Below are 17810 nucleotides of genomic sequence, written 5' to 3' on the forward strand. Positions count from 1 at the left end.
CGCACTCCCTCCAATGTGCGCACAGGAACAGCTGTATTCTGTTTCCGGATCGGAGGGCGGGTCTTGATCTCCTCGGCCAATGGATTGAATGAATATCGTTCTTTGCCTCAATATCCATTTATTTGCTACAATCAGTGCAAAGCAGAGATGATTAGCGAACCTTTGCTGTTTGCCGACAATAGTTTCCACGAAATACTGTTAAGTGTGGCAGGGTTCCCCACAGCACTCCCTTCAATGTATGATATGATATGATCTGATCAAGCTATCAAGCAGCTAAGTGCTTTGCTATAATAAATGGTTACATGAATGACTGACTGAATGAATGAATGAATGAATGTGTTTGTGACGCTATGACTGAAGTGTCACTTCTCTTCAATGCTCATATAGGCCTCTAGGAGCCTCTTTGAGCACTGAAGCGCTTTGAGTAGATCTCCTGCTGTTCTGAATATACTTGCTCCTCCTCTTCAAGGTACTACTTGCTACTCCACCTAGCCAATGCTAGCTTTCCTAATATGAGGGGAATTGTGACATGAAATGGCATCTCACATGTTGCTCCTACCCCGCCGGGTAGAATGGGATTAAATACCATGACATCATGGTCTTTGGCGGCAATCGCGCTGAAAGATTTAGTAAAATAATGGCTGCAATTCTGCTGCTATCCCCCATGTCTAACAGTTTCTCAGTTATTACAAGAATAGTCCTCTCGGTGCTTCTTGTGGGCAAGAAACCAGACAGAGTATTAGGCCTCTAACTGCTCCTTCACACATCCACATGGGCTCTTTTGTGTTCTACTTTATTTAGTGAACCCTGATACCCACATGTAGTTGTAACGCATTGTACACACTGCAAATGCAAGTATGAGAGATTGGCACTGAAGTAATGAGTCATGGCACACACAGACATTTCTTACGGGTGCATAGGTTTCGACTGTGTGCTGGGAACTTCCCCCGGATTTTCCAAGTTTGGTTTGTAAGGGAAGTAAATAAAAAGGAAGTGCAATTTATAGTGCGGGTGCATCCCACCACAGAGGGGTTGTTCTCTAATACCTAGCAGATCTGCAGCCCCACATCGTAGAAGCCCACAGCCCCACATCGTAGAAGCCCACTGTACCAGCTTCATGATATTGCCAGACTTCAAACTATGAATGACAAAAAAGACAGAAAAAGAGAGGCTTAGAAGACAAACCTTCTCTTACTACTGAATCCGGAACTATATTCCAACACATGTCAGACTCTCCCTAGCACTCCCACAACTCTGGAAAGAAATCAAGACATCCCTACTCAACACTGATAACCATGCCACCTGGCAGCCATTCCCCGATCCCTCCCTGCACATGTCCCCTTTCCATGTACGCTATCTTGAACCATATAGCTCATACACACCCCTGAATTTAGCAGTGATTCTTGTACAGTGTGCAGTTGCGCCCCAGGTACGTTTGTGAAACACAAATCCCTGGTAGAGTCTATCACAGCTTTTCAGCTTATCTTAAGGTTGGCTAATCATCTTCTGGTTATGAAAACAAGACGCACCTTTAGTTTACAAGCACATATGCTCTCTTCATAGGAAATGAGGAATGGAAGGAGCTACACGAGGGAGGAAACGTTTATTTTAAATGAATGCACATTCCTTGTATACCATATTTAACTCGATGCTATTAGGAAATGAATAATGTCAGATTTTCTGTTCCAGGTGCAGGCCACCTTCCACGATGCGCCCGCCTGTTTCTCTGAAGAGGAATGGAAGGTCTTTCAGGAGTGGCAAAAGGAACTTTGCGGGAATGTGATGAAGGAAGTTCACCAGGCTCTGCTCTCTCTGGGTAACGTTACACCCCTGATCTTTAATTACAGTCTGGAAGTAGCTGCCTTGCTGTTTCACTCTCTCAGAATGGGTTCTGCTGGTCTGTCTTTCATGTGTGTACCTTAAATTATTCTAAGATGGCCTCAGGCTCCAGATATTGCACATGTGCAGGTGAGCCGGGAAGCTCCACATAGCAGCGAATGGAGGCGCGAGGAGTGTGAAGTGCGCCAACGGAATGTCTGCACTAATCCCAACTGCTCAAAAACAAAGGATTAAATGAAATGTGCAGAAGCACAAAAGCAATGGTGTTAATACCGCTAAACACAAATATCTACACTTGGCTCATGCAACATGGTGTGCAGCAGTAAACATGAGAAGGAACAACAGAGTTAACTTTATACCCGCAAACAACCCATCTGCAAAAAGCACACCCAACAGGGAACACCATGAGCATGAAGACCAGGCAAAAGGAAGTAAGAGCTTGGCGCCAGAACCCACCACAGACCCAGCAAAGGCCCAGCCAAATCACTCAATAAGACCAACCCTCACACTATAACTCCCATCAACACCATCCATCCCAGTCTTAAAGGAGCTCTCCTAAATGTCAGATCATTAGTCGCCCATGCCACAGAAGTTGCAGACATTATTCTAACAAACAACCTGGACTTCCTTGCGGTAACCGAAACATGGCTGCACGATGCTGCAGGTCCATCTCTTACCCTAGCCATACCTGATAACTACACCATCCTTAGAGCAGATAGACCGAACGCTCGAGGAGGCGGCGTAGCTATTATCTTTAAGTCCACGCTTGACATCAGACTATCCTCTGCTCCCCCACTCAAATCCTGTGAACATATTACAGTCAAAGTTCAAACCTCCCCTAAAAGTACTATTACACTGCACTTAATTTACCGACCCCCGGGCCCTCCTGGCTCATTTGAGGAAGACATCACCTCACTAGTTGCTGAAAGTTCCAAACCTTCAGCACAACTGATTATACTCGGAGACTTTAATCTCGGGTTTAACGACCCCCTAGACACCCCAGCCACTGCCCTGGCCATGGCATTAGAGGAGCATGGCCTCCAACAACTCTGTTCCAAACCCACCCACTCGAAAGGTCGAATCCTCGACTGGATAACTACCCTTAATTGCAACATTACTACGGAAGATCCCACACAACTTATCTGGACTGACCACCACCTCCTCCCGTTTGACATTCTTACCAGCAATTCAGCACATAAAAGGCCTATTATTGCACCTGCCTGCCCTACTAGGAAAAAGAGCAATATCACAGCGGAAGCCCTAATACCTCTGGTGATCCCTACTTTAAACGCACTACCCGTTACAACGGACTTGAACCAACTGGTCAATGCCTACAATGAGTCCATGGCCAAAGCCATTGACATCATTGCCCCACTGAAACTGCGCAAAGGAATACCCAAAGCGCACCTGAACACATGGTTCACCCCGGAGCTCAAAACCCTTCGTCAACAAAAAAACAAACTTGAAGCACTCTGGAAATCAGTGCCTTCCATAAATAACAGAACTAATCTCACCAACATCTCCACCCTCTACAAAAATTAGATTATACGTGCCAAGAAAGATTCTCTCAATACTAGGATCTCCCAGGCAAGCTCCAGTACTAAAGAGCTCTTTAACATACTAAAGGAACTAGAAAACCCCATTACCCCCACTGACTCTTGCACTAAGGACAAACCCTGGTGCACAGGGATCCAGAATGCCCTAGCCAACAAAATCTCAGGGCTCCAAACCAAAATCGACAACAAACGACAACAACTTACTCTCGATCCCACCTCCATCCCCACACCCCTTCCACCTACTGCCACTAGTTCAGGCTTCACCTTCAAAAAGGTATCTATATTGGAGGTTCAGAAAATTATAGCATCCCTTAAACCATCGAATTGCAAGGGGGACAGCTGCCCCGCACAAATCATAAAAGATGCAGCTAGGGATCTCTCCCCATTTATCACTAAATTAATAAACCTGTCCTTCGCCAACAACATGGTCCCCAGCAATCTGAAACAGTCCTGGGTCCTACCTCTACTAAAAAAAACTACTCTCAACCCTGACATCCCCACGAATTACAGACCTATTACCACCGTCCCATTCCTACTAAAAATCTTGGATAGAGTGGCTTATTTACAAATTCAGGACTACCTCGAGGCCAATCACCTACTAGGAACTCGCCAATCTGGCTTTCGACCACAACACGGGACAGAAACGGCCCTTGTTGATCTCAAATGCCAGATAGACGAACTCAAAGACAAAAATAAGGCTGCCATCCTTCTTCTCCTTGACCTCTCCGCTGCCTTTGACCTGGTCGACCATAAAATCATGTGCAACCATTTGTCTCTGGCAGCACACTTCTCCCACTCTGCAGTCTCATGGATCCAATCTTTCCTGGACAACAGAACCATGCGGGTCTTCTCCCCCCTAGCAGCGGCTGACCCCATCCCCATCACCTGCGGTGTCCCACAAGGATCCTGTGTCTCACCCACCCTTTACAATATTTTCACCAAGCCTTTATTCGACAAGCTGGACAATCTGGGTGTCACCTACACTAACTATGCAGATGACACCCAGATACTCCTCACCCTATCAGGCAACTACAACAAGGACGCCAAATGGATCAATGAAGTCTTTTCCATCATTCAGGCATGGATGGCCACACATGGCCTATGCCTGAATGATGACAAGACTGAATTGCTTCTTGTCGGCTCACCTAACACTATCAGCAAACTCTGTCCCGGCTACACTAGCTTCACTATTGACGGTAACACCATACCCATCGCCAAGAGTGTAAAAACCCTCGGTTTCTACCTAGACACGAACATTAACCTAATTAAACAAATCAATATGACCGCCTCAGCCACTGCCTACACTGGTAAACTAATCAGGGCCTGCAGACCACTGATCTCCCCTAGCAACTGTCTCATCCTAGCCAGAGCACTCATCCAATCTAAACTGGATTACTGTAATAGCCTCTATGTAGGTGCCAACAAAACAGTAATCAATAAATTGCAAGTTCTACAAAACAACGCACTACGTGCCGCCCTCAATATTCCTAGAAGGGAACACATCTCCGCCACCAGAACTGCCTGCAAATGGTTGTCCATCCAACAGAAAATAGACTTGAAAACCATATGCCTTACTTACAAAGCCCTTAATCATCTTGCCCCACCCTACCTCTCGAACAAATTTACACTAAGACAGAACACTAGAACCACCAGATCGTCCAACTCATTACAACTAACAGTTCCCAAATTCTCCCTTAAAAGAGCCGGAGGATCCAGCTTCCCAACTTTGGCATCACAACTCTGGAACTCCATCCCACTGGATATTAAGTCTACACCTACTTTCCAACCCTTCAGAACTAAGGTCATCTCCTGGTTAACCAACAAATAACCGTCCTACTACATATGTATGCACCCTGAATGTCCAATTGTATGTATATTGTTTGTATACTATTATCTATGCCCTATTAATACTGTACTATTGTCTTTTACCTGTAACCTGATGCTCAAAGCGCATATATACCCCCGGGTCAAGAGCGCTATATAAATAAATAAACAAACAAACAAACAAAGAGCTGAACTGTGGAACATATGCAGTTATCCTCACCACCCACCACACACACATGCACACACCCCACTCCACTCCACTCCCAACCAACACCTACCATTATCACAATGCAGGGTTCACTTCCCTTAGTCTTTCTCCTGGCATCCCTCTGTCGGGGTCACACTTGCCTCACTTCACAATCTTTTCCCGTTGTCTGGATTTCTCAAATCTAGGTGTTCTAACCACTGCCTGTCACTCTTTGAAACCTAGGCCTTTCTCCCATTATCTAGGTGTTTCAAATCTAGCTGCTCTAATTACTGCCTGCTACTGCTTGAAACCGGGACCTCTCTCTCTCTGTCTAGGTCTCTCTAATTGAGGCATTTTAAGTACTGCCTGCAAGTCTCTGACACCAAGGCCTCTGACCCAAAATCCAGCTCTGTCAATTCTAAATGTTCTAAATAGCACTAGATCTCTGTGAATCCCTTGCCCTACTATTGCTAACTAGGCATAGCAAATTTGGGCATTTAATTAACGCCTGCTCAAATGTGAAACACTAGCCTCCCTCCCGTTATCCAGGCGTGCCACATCTTAGTACTCAACCACTGCCTGCCACTCTGGGAAGCCAGGGGCTCCCCCTATCAACTAGATCTCAGGAATCGAGGTGCTTAACTTATTGCTGGCCCACGCCAAACCTAGATCCCTCCCCAACAATCGGAGATCCTAAATCAAAGAGCACCTCAATTATAACATCAGTGAAACCTAGGCCCCCACTATCTTATCATTCCAAACCTTTGGGAATTCTATCGATACCTACCTTTATTGAGTCCTAGGCCGCCCGACACCCAAGAACATCCAGCAGCCTCCAAAGCTAGTAATTACCTTCAACCACCAACCCTGCTTACCTTGCCCCATAGCCCCAAATAGCCGAGCCACACACCCAACTCCTAGTACTCCCCTACTCCCTTGGATAGTGCTCTATAGAAAAGGAAAACCTCATCCAACCGAGGGAACGGACAGACCACCTTACAGATCCCCCAGGCATCGCAACATAAGAGAAAAACCTCAATACTGTCCTAGCACAAGTCACGACAGGCGGGCATTTGCCCTGTAAACTCTACACTGACACAAACTCCCGCCATTGAGGACCCAAAATGCCCCAATGCAGAAATGGACGCTGACAAAGAGAGCAGGAACATGGAACAACTAATACGGAAACACAAATGTAACTGCCCCCAGTAGAAGCAGCCTTGAATACAGAACACACCCTGCCAAATACCACTATCAACAGAACAAACATCATAAGAGGAAAATCCTTATACCATACCTTTCAACAACCACAGAGCTTCGCTACTTCAACAAAACTGTCCTCTTGAGACAAGCAAAGAATCCCGCCAAAGAACTGGAAAAAAGACGGGGGTACTCAAGAAGAGATTGGGGAAAATACCAGCCCCCTCACTCCATACATCACAAGAACAGAAGGGCACTATCGATACCCTTAACATACCACACGCGACGACGAAGCACTAGTAGTCAACAACCCAACCACTAACCTAACAGACCGCTTCAATGAAGAAGCAGCCTTCGCTGATCTTCAACCAATCGGAGTCTATATATAAGCACCCCCATTTAACATTTACAAACCAAAACAGGGAACAACAAATAAACAAAACCACACCAAAAAGATCCATTGTAATCTAATCAACGCAAGGTCAATGTCCAAACATGCCACCGAAATCTACGACCTCCTATGTGACTGAGGTATCGACATCCTATTTGTAACTGAAACATGGCTAGATGACAATTACAAGGTCACCCTCAACAACTGCCTGCCTCTGATAACTTCGAATGAGTCCAAGAATGCAGGAAAACCAGAAGAGGTGGTGGACTGGCAATCATCCACAAGGAACACCTGGAAATCAAACTGGAAGACCCATTAAACATCGATAAATGCAAATCCCTAATCCTACGCTTATCAGCAAACCCCAGAACTAACCTGAAATTCATACTGATATACAGACCGCCAACCTACGATGCAACCTTCGTAGACGCTTTCATGGAAGCAATCACCACCCTAGCCATCAATCATAATCACCTGATCATCCTCGGAGATTTCAACATCTGGTTCGATGAAGAAACCACAATACCACATAAATCCCTAACCAGGGCATACACTTGATGCAATTTTCGCCAACTGTAAACTCATCACCACAGCACCACCAATTCAAATACTCTGGAGCAACCACCTCATTATTCCCTTCATAATCACACTGACCACTCTGGTAAACGAGCAACAAGACAAGCCACCGGTCACCATGAGAAGAAATTGGAGAACCATCAAAAGCTCCAACCTAATTGCACTTCTGGAACTCAGCAAATCACAAGCAACAACTATGGCTGAAGCTGACCTGGACAAAATAATTGTTCTACCCCACAACTGGATCGCAACAATGATTGATGAAATCGCCAAAGAAAAACCTTTCACACGTTCACGCAAAAGAGCAACGGCAAAATGGTTCACCCCACTATCCCACTACTCCAGCGCCATGAAAAAGAAAAAAACTGGAGCTAGAATGGAGGATCAAAAACAACTGCAGAAAAAATGCAAGTTTTCAACAACATATCCGCTCATACAAAAAGGAAATACAAAAAGCACAAAGGAAATACTACGACAACTGAATCATCAAAGCACCAAAAAACCCAGAAGAACTATGCAATGACCTAGCAGACCACGTAAAAAACAAAATCGTCTCCATCCAAAGACTATGCGAACAGACTACGGAATCCAGCTACCCTTACGAGGAGCGCACCGAACAAACTCTGAAGCTTCCCCAAAACATCAGTGGATACTTTCGTCAAACTGGTAAACCAAAGCAACAAAACGGGCTCTCCTACCGATCCTTGCCCCCCTGACATATACAAATAAATCCTCTCACAAGGAACACCCATGGAATACCATAGGAATGTCTTCAACCTATCAATCTCAACAGGGAAAGTGCCACAATCCTTCAAATCAGCATACATCAGGCTGCTACTCAAAGATACAGCAGGAAATGTAGAGGACCTCTTCAATTACATACCCATCTCCAACATCCCGTATCCAGCTAAACTGCTCGAAATGTACATGCATAGGACAACCCAAGAATTCATAGAAGAGCACCGCTTACTAGACGAGGCACAAATAGGCTTCTGGACAATGAGAGGAACTGAATCAGCACTCCTCTCAATATGGGATGACGTAAAAGCAAACACAGACTCGGACAACCGCACTGCTTTGATACTTCTAGACCTCTCTGCAGCATTCAACACAATTAACCACAACATCCTCATCACGAGATTGGAAGAACTTGGAATCACTGGCCGCGCCCTACTGTGGATCAAATCCTTCCTAACAAACAGAACAGAGACTATATGGATGAAACCTTTCAAATCCAACCCAAGAGAATCCTCATGCGGAGTACCACAAGGATCATCTTTCTCCCTGTTATTATTCAACATCTACCTGTCTCAACTAATCAAGATCATCAAAAGACACGGCCTCACCTGCTACAACTACACTGACGATACACAAATAGTCTACAAAATACACTCCAGAAGAAAGATCAACACTAGAGAACTGCCTTTGTGAAATATACAACTGGATTAACTCTATTTACCTCAAACTCAACCCAGGCAAAACAGAAATAATGATCCTCACAAAAAACCGAGGAGACAACCACTACATCCCTTGGCCAAGGGAACGCTGTACACCCCGAACCCCATCGTCAATTGTAAAACAATAAAACCTGGGACTGCTGATGGACAGGAAACTTACTTTAGAGCCACAAATAGACACTCTAATCAAGAAATGCTGCTTTCTCCTGCGATCGGTAAAAATGATCCTACCATTCCTGTCATTATCATCATCGCTCTCGTCATGTCCAGAGTAGACTACGCCAATAGCCTATATCTGGGTATGCCTGAACGACTTCTAAATAAAACTACAACGCATACAAAATGCAGCAGCCAGACTGCTCCTTAAATTACCCCAAAGAGAACACATCACGCCAGCACTGAAAACATTAAACTGGCTGTGAGGAGGTCAAAGAGGCAATGGAGATAAAAGACGACCCCATTCTAACTTTCAGACCCAGCCCCCAAAAGGTTAAATCAGCAGGACAAAGCAAAACTACATGTCCCATAACCCACCATGAGAAATGGAGACAAGGTGGGGGAAATGACAAAATGAACAAGGGAAGCGGTATAGGTACAGCCCAGTCATACGGTATAGTGGCCGGTACACACATAGAAGTACAGGTTGGGATGGACAAACAGTGCATGGAATGGGGTGGCTGGGGGAAGGAAAACCTGGCTGCAGGTGTGGGAAGTGGGCAGGAAAGGTGGGTGGAGGCTGAATGGAGGGGAGGATGGGTTAAAAGAAGCCCCAGGAAACTCCCCAGGTGTCTCTCATTACTGCAGCAGCACTGGCCGGAGACCACAGAGGAGGGCGAGGAATCCCCAGGTGCTGTACATTGGGCGTACTAGGAAGATGAAGGAGCGACATCGCGGAGATCCTTATCAAGAGGCAGACTCTCCGCCAAGAAAGGCTCGAGGAGCGGCAGCGCAGAAATACACACCTGAGGCAGATTCACTGACAAGGGAAACCTGGCCGTAAGCCATTTCAAAGGACAGTGCTTCCGCGGGTTTATCTCCTCTGTTTTGAAATCCCATTTTGGACGGCTGGCGAAGGAACGGAAAGCTAGCGTCCGAGAAAAGGGAATTTATGTGAGCTGTTTATTATTCTTTCAAAGAGGCGAGAAGCCTAAGAGGACATTCGAACTCTGAATTGATTAACCCTTTACACCGCAAGCCGGCTGAGCCAAAAATAAGCATGTTTTGTTGTTTATACTGAGGGGCTGGTGGAAAGGTTAACACAGCAACAAATCTTAACTTGTTATCCCTGCATCTGACTACAGCCTACTACTTTACACTGGCTACCCATCAAACAGCGAATCAAGTTCAAATCAATGTGCATCACGCACTGAGCAATCCACAACCAAGGCGCAGAGTTCTTCAGAGACAAATTAATCCTACTTCAGCCAACAAGGATGCTCAGATCGAGCAACGAAATCTGTTTGGAACCAAAACCCTACAACAAAAAGAAAATTTGGAGTATCTTCTTTCTCTCACCTTGCACCAAAAACTTGTAACAGTTTACCAAAGAACATACGTAACACAATAAATCACCTACTATTCAGAAAACTCTTCAAATCCTGCCTCTTCACCTCATAACTAGAAGAACGCCTACGGGGGCATAGACACAGCTAAAAAGATGATGAATGAAGAAACCGATCCCCAAAACCCCCTAAGCTATCGACAATAGACAGAATCTAAGGAAGACAATCTACAGCATACCACAACTGAGTGATAGATATGATAGGACGATACCATGGATTAAACACAGCTAGATCGGGATGGAAGGTCAATAGTTGTCAAGGTCCAATCTTGAAAACTTCCTGCAGGAGTGATGCTGGCCCACCAGATCCCCCAAGTGTGACAACTCAACAATCTCTCAAGAGATATAATTAGCAAATTGGCATACCCGAGGGGAAAGGGGAATGGATAACAAAACAAAAGCAGATTTTCACTGGTTTCTTTGTTGACCTCTCGACTACTGGTTTTCCATCTGGAACTGGATTATTGGAATTGTTTTCATCAGTGTCTTGTCTGTGAAAATCTAAACACAAATAATATATATAATTATATCTTTATACAATATTTAATTCTAATTCTTTATATGTTTTTAATTAAAGAAAGATGAATACCTGCAGCCTATGCTTGATAGCTGATAGGCTAAAAATATTATTACTCAGTCTCTTTCTTACTGAAAACTTGAAGTTGCCCTTTGGAATTCTATTACTAACACACACAAAAATTTGTTATGGTAAAGAATTATTAGTCCCAAAAAATACTTCAAAAATGAGTTCTTGAATTCTTGAATGACTCTTTATGATTAATCGTAGAAAATGTGTGCACTAAAATAAAAATAAACTGCGCAAACGAAAGAACTGCGCTCAACAGATGATCAGCACTCTCTTTAAGAAGAACCACACGCTGACGAACGACGCTCTCAGGAATCCGCGCACACAGGAGATGAACCGCGCAATAGAAGAACCGCGCGCTTACTTTAAGATGAACCGCGTTCTTTAATTCAGATGAACCGCATACACCGAAGGACCGCGCACACAAGAGACGAGCCGCGCAATAGATGGACCGCGCATGAATTCAGAGGAACCGCGCTCTCAAAACAAAAACCGCGCACTACTAAGTTTATCCTACGTCACAGAAAACTCAACACTCCAACTAAAATCCATTTCCGCGCACAGCGTATTCATGGATTCCAGCCACCAAAACCAGCCGTGGCGCACAGTGGCGCAGCGACCCTGCAGCAGCTCCAGTTACGCCCCCAAGAATGCCTCTCGCGCAGGGAAAAGCCATCAATATACCCAATCCATATACCCAATCCAGCACAAAGGGCTGCGCTAACCCTGTACCAGCACGGCAAGCGGGCTACGTGTGTCACTGGGGTGCGCGGGAAGTACCTCACGCGATTGGCCCCGTGCGAGCAGGGTACGTGTATTTCAGGGGTGCGCGGGAAGTTCCACACGCGATTTCCGCAGGGTACGCGTATCTCAGGGGTGCGCGGGAAGTGCCACACGCGATTTCAGCAGGGTACGTGTATTTCGGGGTGCGGGGCAAGTTTCACACGCAATCTCAGCAGGGTACGTGTATTTCAGGGGTGCGCTGGAATTTCCACACGCGATTGGGCCCGTGCGAGCAGGGTACGCGTATCTCAGGGGTGCGCGGGAAGTGCCACACGCGATTTCAGCAGGGTACGTGTATTTCAGGGGTGCGCGGGAAATTCCACACGCGATTGGGCCCGTGCGAGCACGGTACGCGTATCTCAGGGGTGCGCAGGAAGTGCCACACGCGATTGCAGCAGGGTACGTGTATTTCAGGGGTGCGCGGGAATTTCCACACGCGATTTCATCATGGTACGTGTATTTTGGGGTGCGGGGGAAGTTTCACATGCGACATCAGCAGGGCACGTGTATTTCAGGGGTGCACGGGAAGTTCCACACGGGATTCCACCATCAGGGAACGTGTATTTCAGGGGTGCGGGCTGCGCGGGACGTTCCACACGCGATTCCATCAGGGTACGTGTATTACAGGGGTGCGCGGGGAGCACCACACGTGAATTGCACGTGTGGGTCCTCCCAGGTGTTCCCTCTACACCCTCCACGGCCCCTGCAGGTGGCTCACACCACAGGGGCCTACCCTGCACATGTCCTGCAGGCACACCATCCACCATGGCCATGACCCCCAGCCAACCCACATGTCAACTTGCACTACTGCCCACCAACGCATGTCCCCCTGCACCCCCAGCCACCAGGGGCACCCTCCACCGGGCCCCCACCCATGTCTCCCACCACCCCCACCCCCCCAGCACTGCAGGGGCAGCCTCCACCAGGCCCCCACCCATGTCTCCCACCACGCCCACCCCCCCAGCACTGCAGGGGCAGCCTCCACCAGGCCCCCACCCATGTCTCCCACCACCCCCACCCCCCAGCACTGTGGGGCACCCTCCACCAGGCCCCCACCCATGTCTCCCACCACCCCCACCCCCCAGCACTGTGGGCCACCTGCCAGCAGGCCCCCACCCATGTCTCCCAGCACCCCCACCCCCCAGCAGTGCAGGGGCACCCACCACCAGGCCCCCACCCATGTCTCCCAGCACCCCCACCCCCCAGCCACCAGGGGCAGCCTCCACCAGGCCCCCACCCATGTCTCCCACCACCCCCACCCCCCAGCAGTGCAGGGGCAGCCTCCACCAGGCCCCCACCCATGTCTCCCAGCACCCCCACCGCCCAGCCACCAGGGGCAGCCTCCACCAGGCCCACACCCATGTCTCCCCCCACCCCCCCAGCAGTGCAGGGGCAGCCTCCACAAGGCCCCCACCCATGTCTCCCAGCACCCCCAGCCACCAGGGGCAGCCTCCACCAGGCCCCCACCCATGTCTCCCACCACCCCCACCCCCCAGCACTGTGGGGCACCTGCCAGCAGGCCCCCACTCATGTCCAACTCATGTTCCCCACCACCCCCACCCCCCAGCACTGTGGGGCACCTGCCAGCAGGCCCCCACCCATGTCTCCCAGCACCCCCACCCCCCAGCAGTGCAGGGGCACCCACCACCAGGACCCCACCCATGTCTCCCAGCACCCCTACCCCCCAGCCACCAGGGGCAGCCTCCACCAGGCCCCCACCCATGTCTCCCAGCACCCCCACCCCCCAGCCACCAGGGGCACCCACCACCAGGCCCCCACCCATGTCTCCCAGCACCCCCACCCCCCTAGCCACCAGGGGCAGCCTCCACCAGGCCCCCACCCATGTCTCCCACCACCCCCACACCCCAGCAGTGCAGGGGCAGCCTCCACCAGGCCCCCACCCATGTCTCCCAGCACCCCCCAGCCACCAGGGGCAGCCTCCACCAGGCCCCCACCCAGGTCTCCCACCACCCCCACCCCCCCAGCAGTGCAGGGGCAGCCTCCACCAGGCCCCCACCCATGTCTCCCAGCACCCCCACCCCCCAGCCACCAGGGGCAGCCTCCACCAGGCCCCCACCCATGTCTCCCACCACCCCCACCCCCCAGCACTGTGGGGCACCTGCCAGCAGGCCCCCACCCATGTCCAACTCATGTTCCCCACCACCCCCACCCCCCAGCACTGTGGGGCACCTGCCAGCAGGCCCCCTCCCATGTCTCCCAGCACCCCCACCCCCCAGCAGTGCAGGGGCACCCACCACCAGGCCCCCACCCATGTCTCCCAGCACCCCCACCCCCCAGCCACCAGGGGCAGCTTCCACCAGGCCCCCACCCATCGTCTCCCACCACCCCCACCCCCCCAGCAGTGCAGGGGCAGCCTCCACCAGGCCCCCACCCATGTCTCCCAGCACCCCCACCCCCCAGCCACCAGGGGCAGCCTCCACCAGGCCCCCACCCATGTCTCCCACCACCCCCACCCCCAGCACTGTGGGGCACCTGCCAGCAGGCCCCCACCCATGTCCAACTCATGTTCCCCCCCACCCCCCAGCACTGTGGGGCACCTGCCAGCAGGCCCCCACCCATGTCTCCCAGCACCCCCACCCCCCAGCAGTGCAGGGGCACCCACCACCAGGCCCCCTCCCATGTCTCCCAGCACCCCCAGCCACCAGGCCCACACCCATGTCCAACTCATGTTCCCCACCACCCCCACCCCCCAGCACTGTGGGGCACCTGCTAGCAGGCCCACACCCATGTCCAACTCATGTTCCCCACCACCCCCACCCCCAGCACTGTGGGGCACCTGCCAGCAGGCCCCCACCCATGTCCAACTCATGTTCCCCACCACCCCCACCCCCCAGCACTGTGGGGCACCTGCCAGCAGGCCCCCACCCATGTCCAACTCATGTTCCCCACCACCCCCACCCCCCAGCACTGTGGGGCACCTGCCAGCAGGCCCCCACCCATGTCCAGCTCATGTTCCCCACCACCCCCACCCCCCAGCACTGTGGGGCACCTGCCAGCAGGCCCCCACCCATGTGCAACTCATGTTCCCCAGCCAACATGTCATCACAATCTAGATCCCTGGTCCCTATGGTCAGCCTCCAAATGCAAAACACCCACCCGAGTATTGCATCCACCCACTCATAATTGGCAATTACATGACAGAACACCAATTGCAAGTTCCGAAACAAACACATTTCCCTCACATACACCCAATGGGTGTCAGTGAATCTCAAAACCCATATCATGAAATGCATGAAACCAATGAGATACCACACATTGAAGTTCACCAAAAAAAATATGTATTAAAGGAAACATAAATAGAATAAAAAATGAAGAAACAGAAATGTGAATGTACAAAAATTAAAAGAAGCATGTCCGTGAAAAAAAGCAAAACCAAAAATAAAATTGCAAATTAATGGTGTCCAAAGTCAATGTCCACAAAACAAAATCCAATGGGAAATAAAAAAGAAAGCCATTGCTCCATGGTTAAAATGTGAAAAAAAAAAATACAATCCAACAGTGAACTATGTACATGGGAACAAGCCAGGGTCCATTATCCCAACAAAAGAAAGGAAACCTATCTAACTACACTAACTAATAAAATAAACTATATACAAAAATGTGGCCAATGTCCGAAAGGTCCATATAAAATCAAAACAAAAATGAAACCGAACACTACCTACATAACTATGTACAAGGGGAGCGGGCTAGTTTCACGGCTCACTTGTGGATGTCCCGGGCCAGGGCATCATCGAACTCCTCCTCAATGTCCCGGAGGCGGTCCTCCTCCATGGCCCCGAGGGTCCGCAGGGCCGTCGACGTGTCCACCTCCAAACCCCTGCGGATTGCCTCGAGGCACTCGGCCCGCCTCAGGGCCCTCCGCATGGAGTTCTCCGCCCTGACCATTGTGAGCCGTGCCTCTTCCGCCCGCTGCCGCTCCGCATCTATGGCGTGGCCCAACCGCTGCCACACGGAAGGCACTCTCTGTCCTGGGTCCTCCTGCCCTCCGGCCGATGCCTGCCCCTCTGATGTTGAAGGCCCCGAGCCTTCATGGCTCCCACCACGTTGCTGCTGCTGCTGTGCCTCTGCCCGTGCACTGCCTCCTGCTGCCTGCACATCCTCCGCCGACTGGGGTGCAGTCGTAGATGTGGCCACCCCTGCTGGACGTCCGTCTCCCGACTGTGGCAGGGATGCCTCCTCCACCAGCCTGGCCGCACCGTCAGAGGCAGCTCCACAGGGCACCCAGGTGACTGATGGGTGGGAAGATGGCACGGAGGACGACTGGCGCGTAGGGTTCCAGTTGAGGAGGGGGTCGTAGCAAGCCCCATCAGACGGAGGAATCCGGCCTGGGTGACCTGTCCCAGCAGGCTGACGTGGTCAACGAGCCATTCGAGATGACGTGCAGTCTCCTCATGAAAAGACTGCAGGTCACCTCGCATGGCCCGTTGACGCAACGCCACACCAGCCATGACAGGCTCAACCCGGACCCGGATAGCCACGTCCGCAGGCAGAGGAAGGCCAGTTGACGTGAGCTCATCCCCTGCCTGAAAACGGGTCTGGACGTAGGCATCCCTGCTGGTGCAAGATGATGCAGGGACAGGATCAGGGACAGGATTGCACACAGGCACCTCCGCGGCGGCCTGTGCTGCCCCCTGTCCCTGGTCCTGCACTGCACCACTAGCACCAGTGGGATCCCCACCTCCAGACCCCGTCTCTGGTGCTTGCACGGCCTCCTCCTCCACCAAACCCCCCACCAACCTGGATGACTCCGTGCCATCTTCCCCTGTTGGGCCCTGTGGGGTCCCAGCTGCCCATTCTGCTGCCGAGGAGTCCAACTCCAACCTCCGCCTCTTGGACCTCCCCCCGGCAGCTGCGGCCTGGGACACGGCACCGGACTCCTCACTCCCCGACGAGATGACAACATGGGAGGGGAGCCGGGCCTTGCGTCTCCGGCTGGCGGTGGGATCCCCGCCGCTGTGCTCCACAGCACCTTCTCCGCCCTCTTCATCAGTTGACGCTGCAGACAGGGAGAAACAAAACACAGGCATCAGGGCACTCTACAATGGACACATACACACATGACAGTTGTACATGAGTGGCATTGGCAAACCTCAGACATGTCATCACAATCCCCAACACACATGTCATTTCAACTCGCACACATGAGCCATACCACAGCCATATCGCAACTGCCAGCACCATCCATACACATACAACAGCATGAGCAGCCAAAGGTGAGCCAGACATCACATGCAACACAGGAAGTGCACCACACATGTACACACACCACCACACTTGCATGCATGTGTACACCTCTGCCAAGTGTTTCAGTGTTCAGACGGGCATCCATGTCACATCTGCCAATCAGGCTTCCACATACCGCTGTCACATGCATCCATGTTGCATCACTGTTGCACCCTTGTCAAATACACACACATGCACATGTACACAGTGCTGATACATGCAGCCGAAAACAACATACATGCGTGACATCACGGACATGTCTACTTACATACACATTCATCCAAACATGTGTGCCCACACAACTGCATTTGGCATGCAAGCCTACACACACAAGCACCATCCATGTCTCACACATTCCAGCCCTCGCATGTGTTAGCCCCACGGCCCTGTACACCCCCACCCATACTCGACCCCATACAAACAGATGTGCAACCTGCACACTACTGAAAAATCACCACACGCACTGCTCACAATCAGGATGCATGTACACTTACCGCTCCACTCCAGACGGGTCTGCCTCTCAAGGACCTGGACGTGGAGCGCTGGGGATATGCGTTCCAGGACCCTCATCTGTTCTTCCGACAAGTGGCCCCGGCGCCCCTTGGC

General features: G+C 50.7%; 1 protein-coding gene across 2 annotated transcripts in view; it reads left to right on the forward strand.

Annotated features, from left to right (window-relative positions):
• LOC138489466 (zinc finger protein 436-like) overlaps positions 1-17810 on the forward strand; it is a 235340-nt gene that overhangs the window by 23864 nt on the left and 193666 nt on the right. For both annotated transcript variants that reach the window (XM_069617194.1, XM_069617193.1), the window contains exon 2: positions 1690-1816. In XM_069617194.1, coding sequence (XP_069473295.1) covers positions 1690-1816 — 127 coding nt within the window. The remainder of the gene's footprint in view (positions 1-1689; positions 1817-17810) is intronic.

The sequence above is a fragment of the Ambystoma mexicanum genome, chromosome 9 (assembly GCF_040938575.1).
Source record: "Ambystoma mexicanum isolate Mex_15411 chromosome 9, UKY_AmexF1_1, whole genome shotgun sequence".
In the NCBI taxonomy this organism is placed as follows: Eukaryota; Metazoa; Chordata; class Amphibia; order Caudata; family Ambystomatidae; genus Ambystoma; species Ambystoma mexicanum.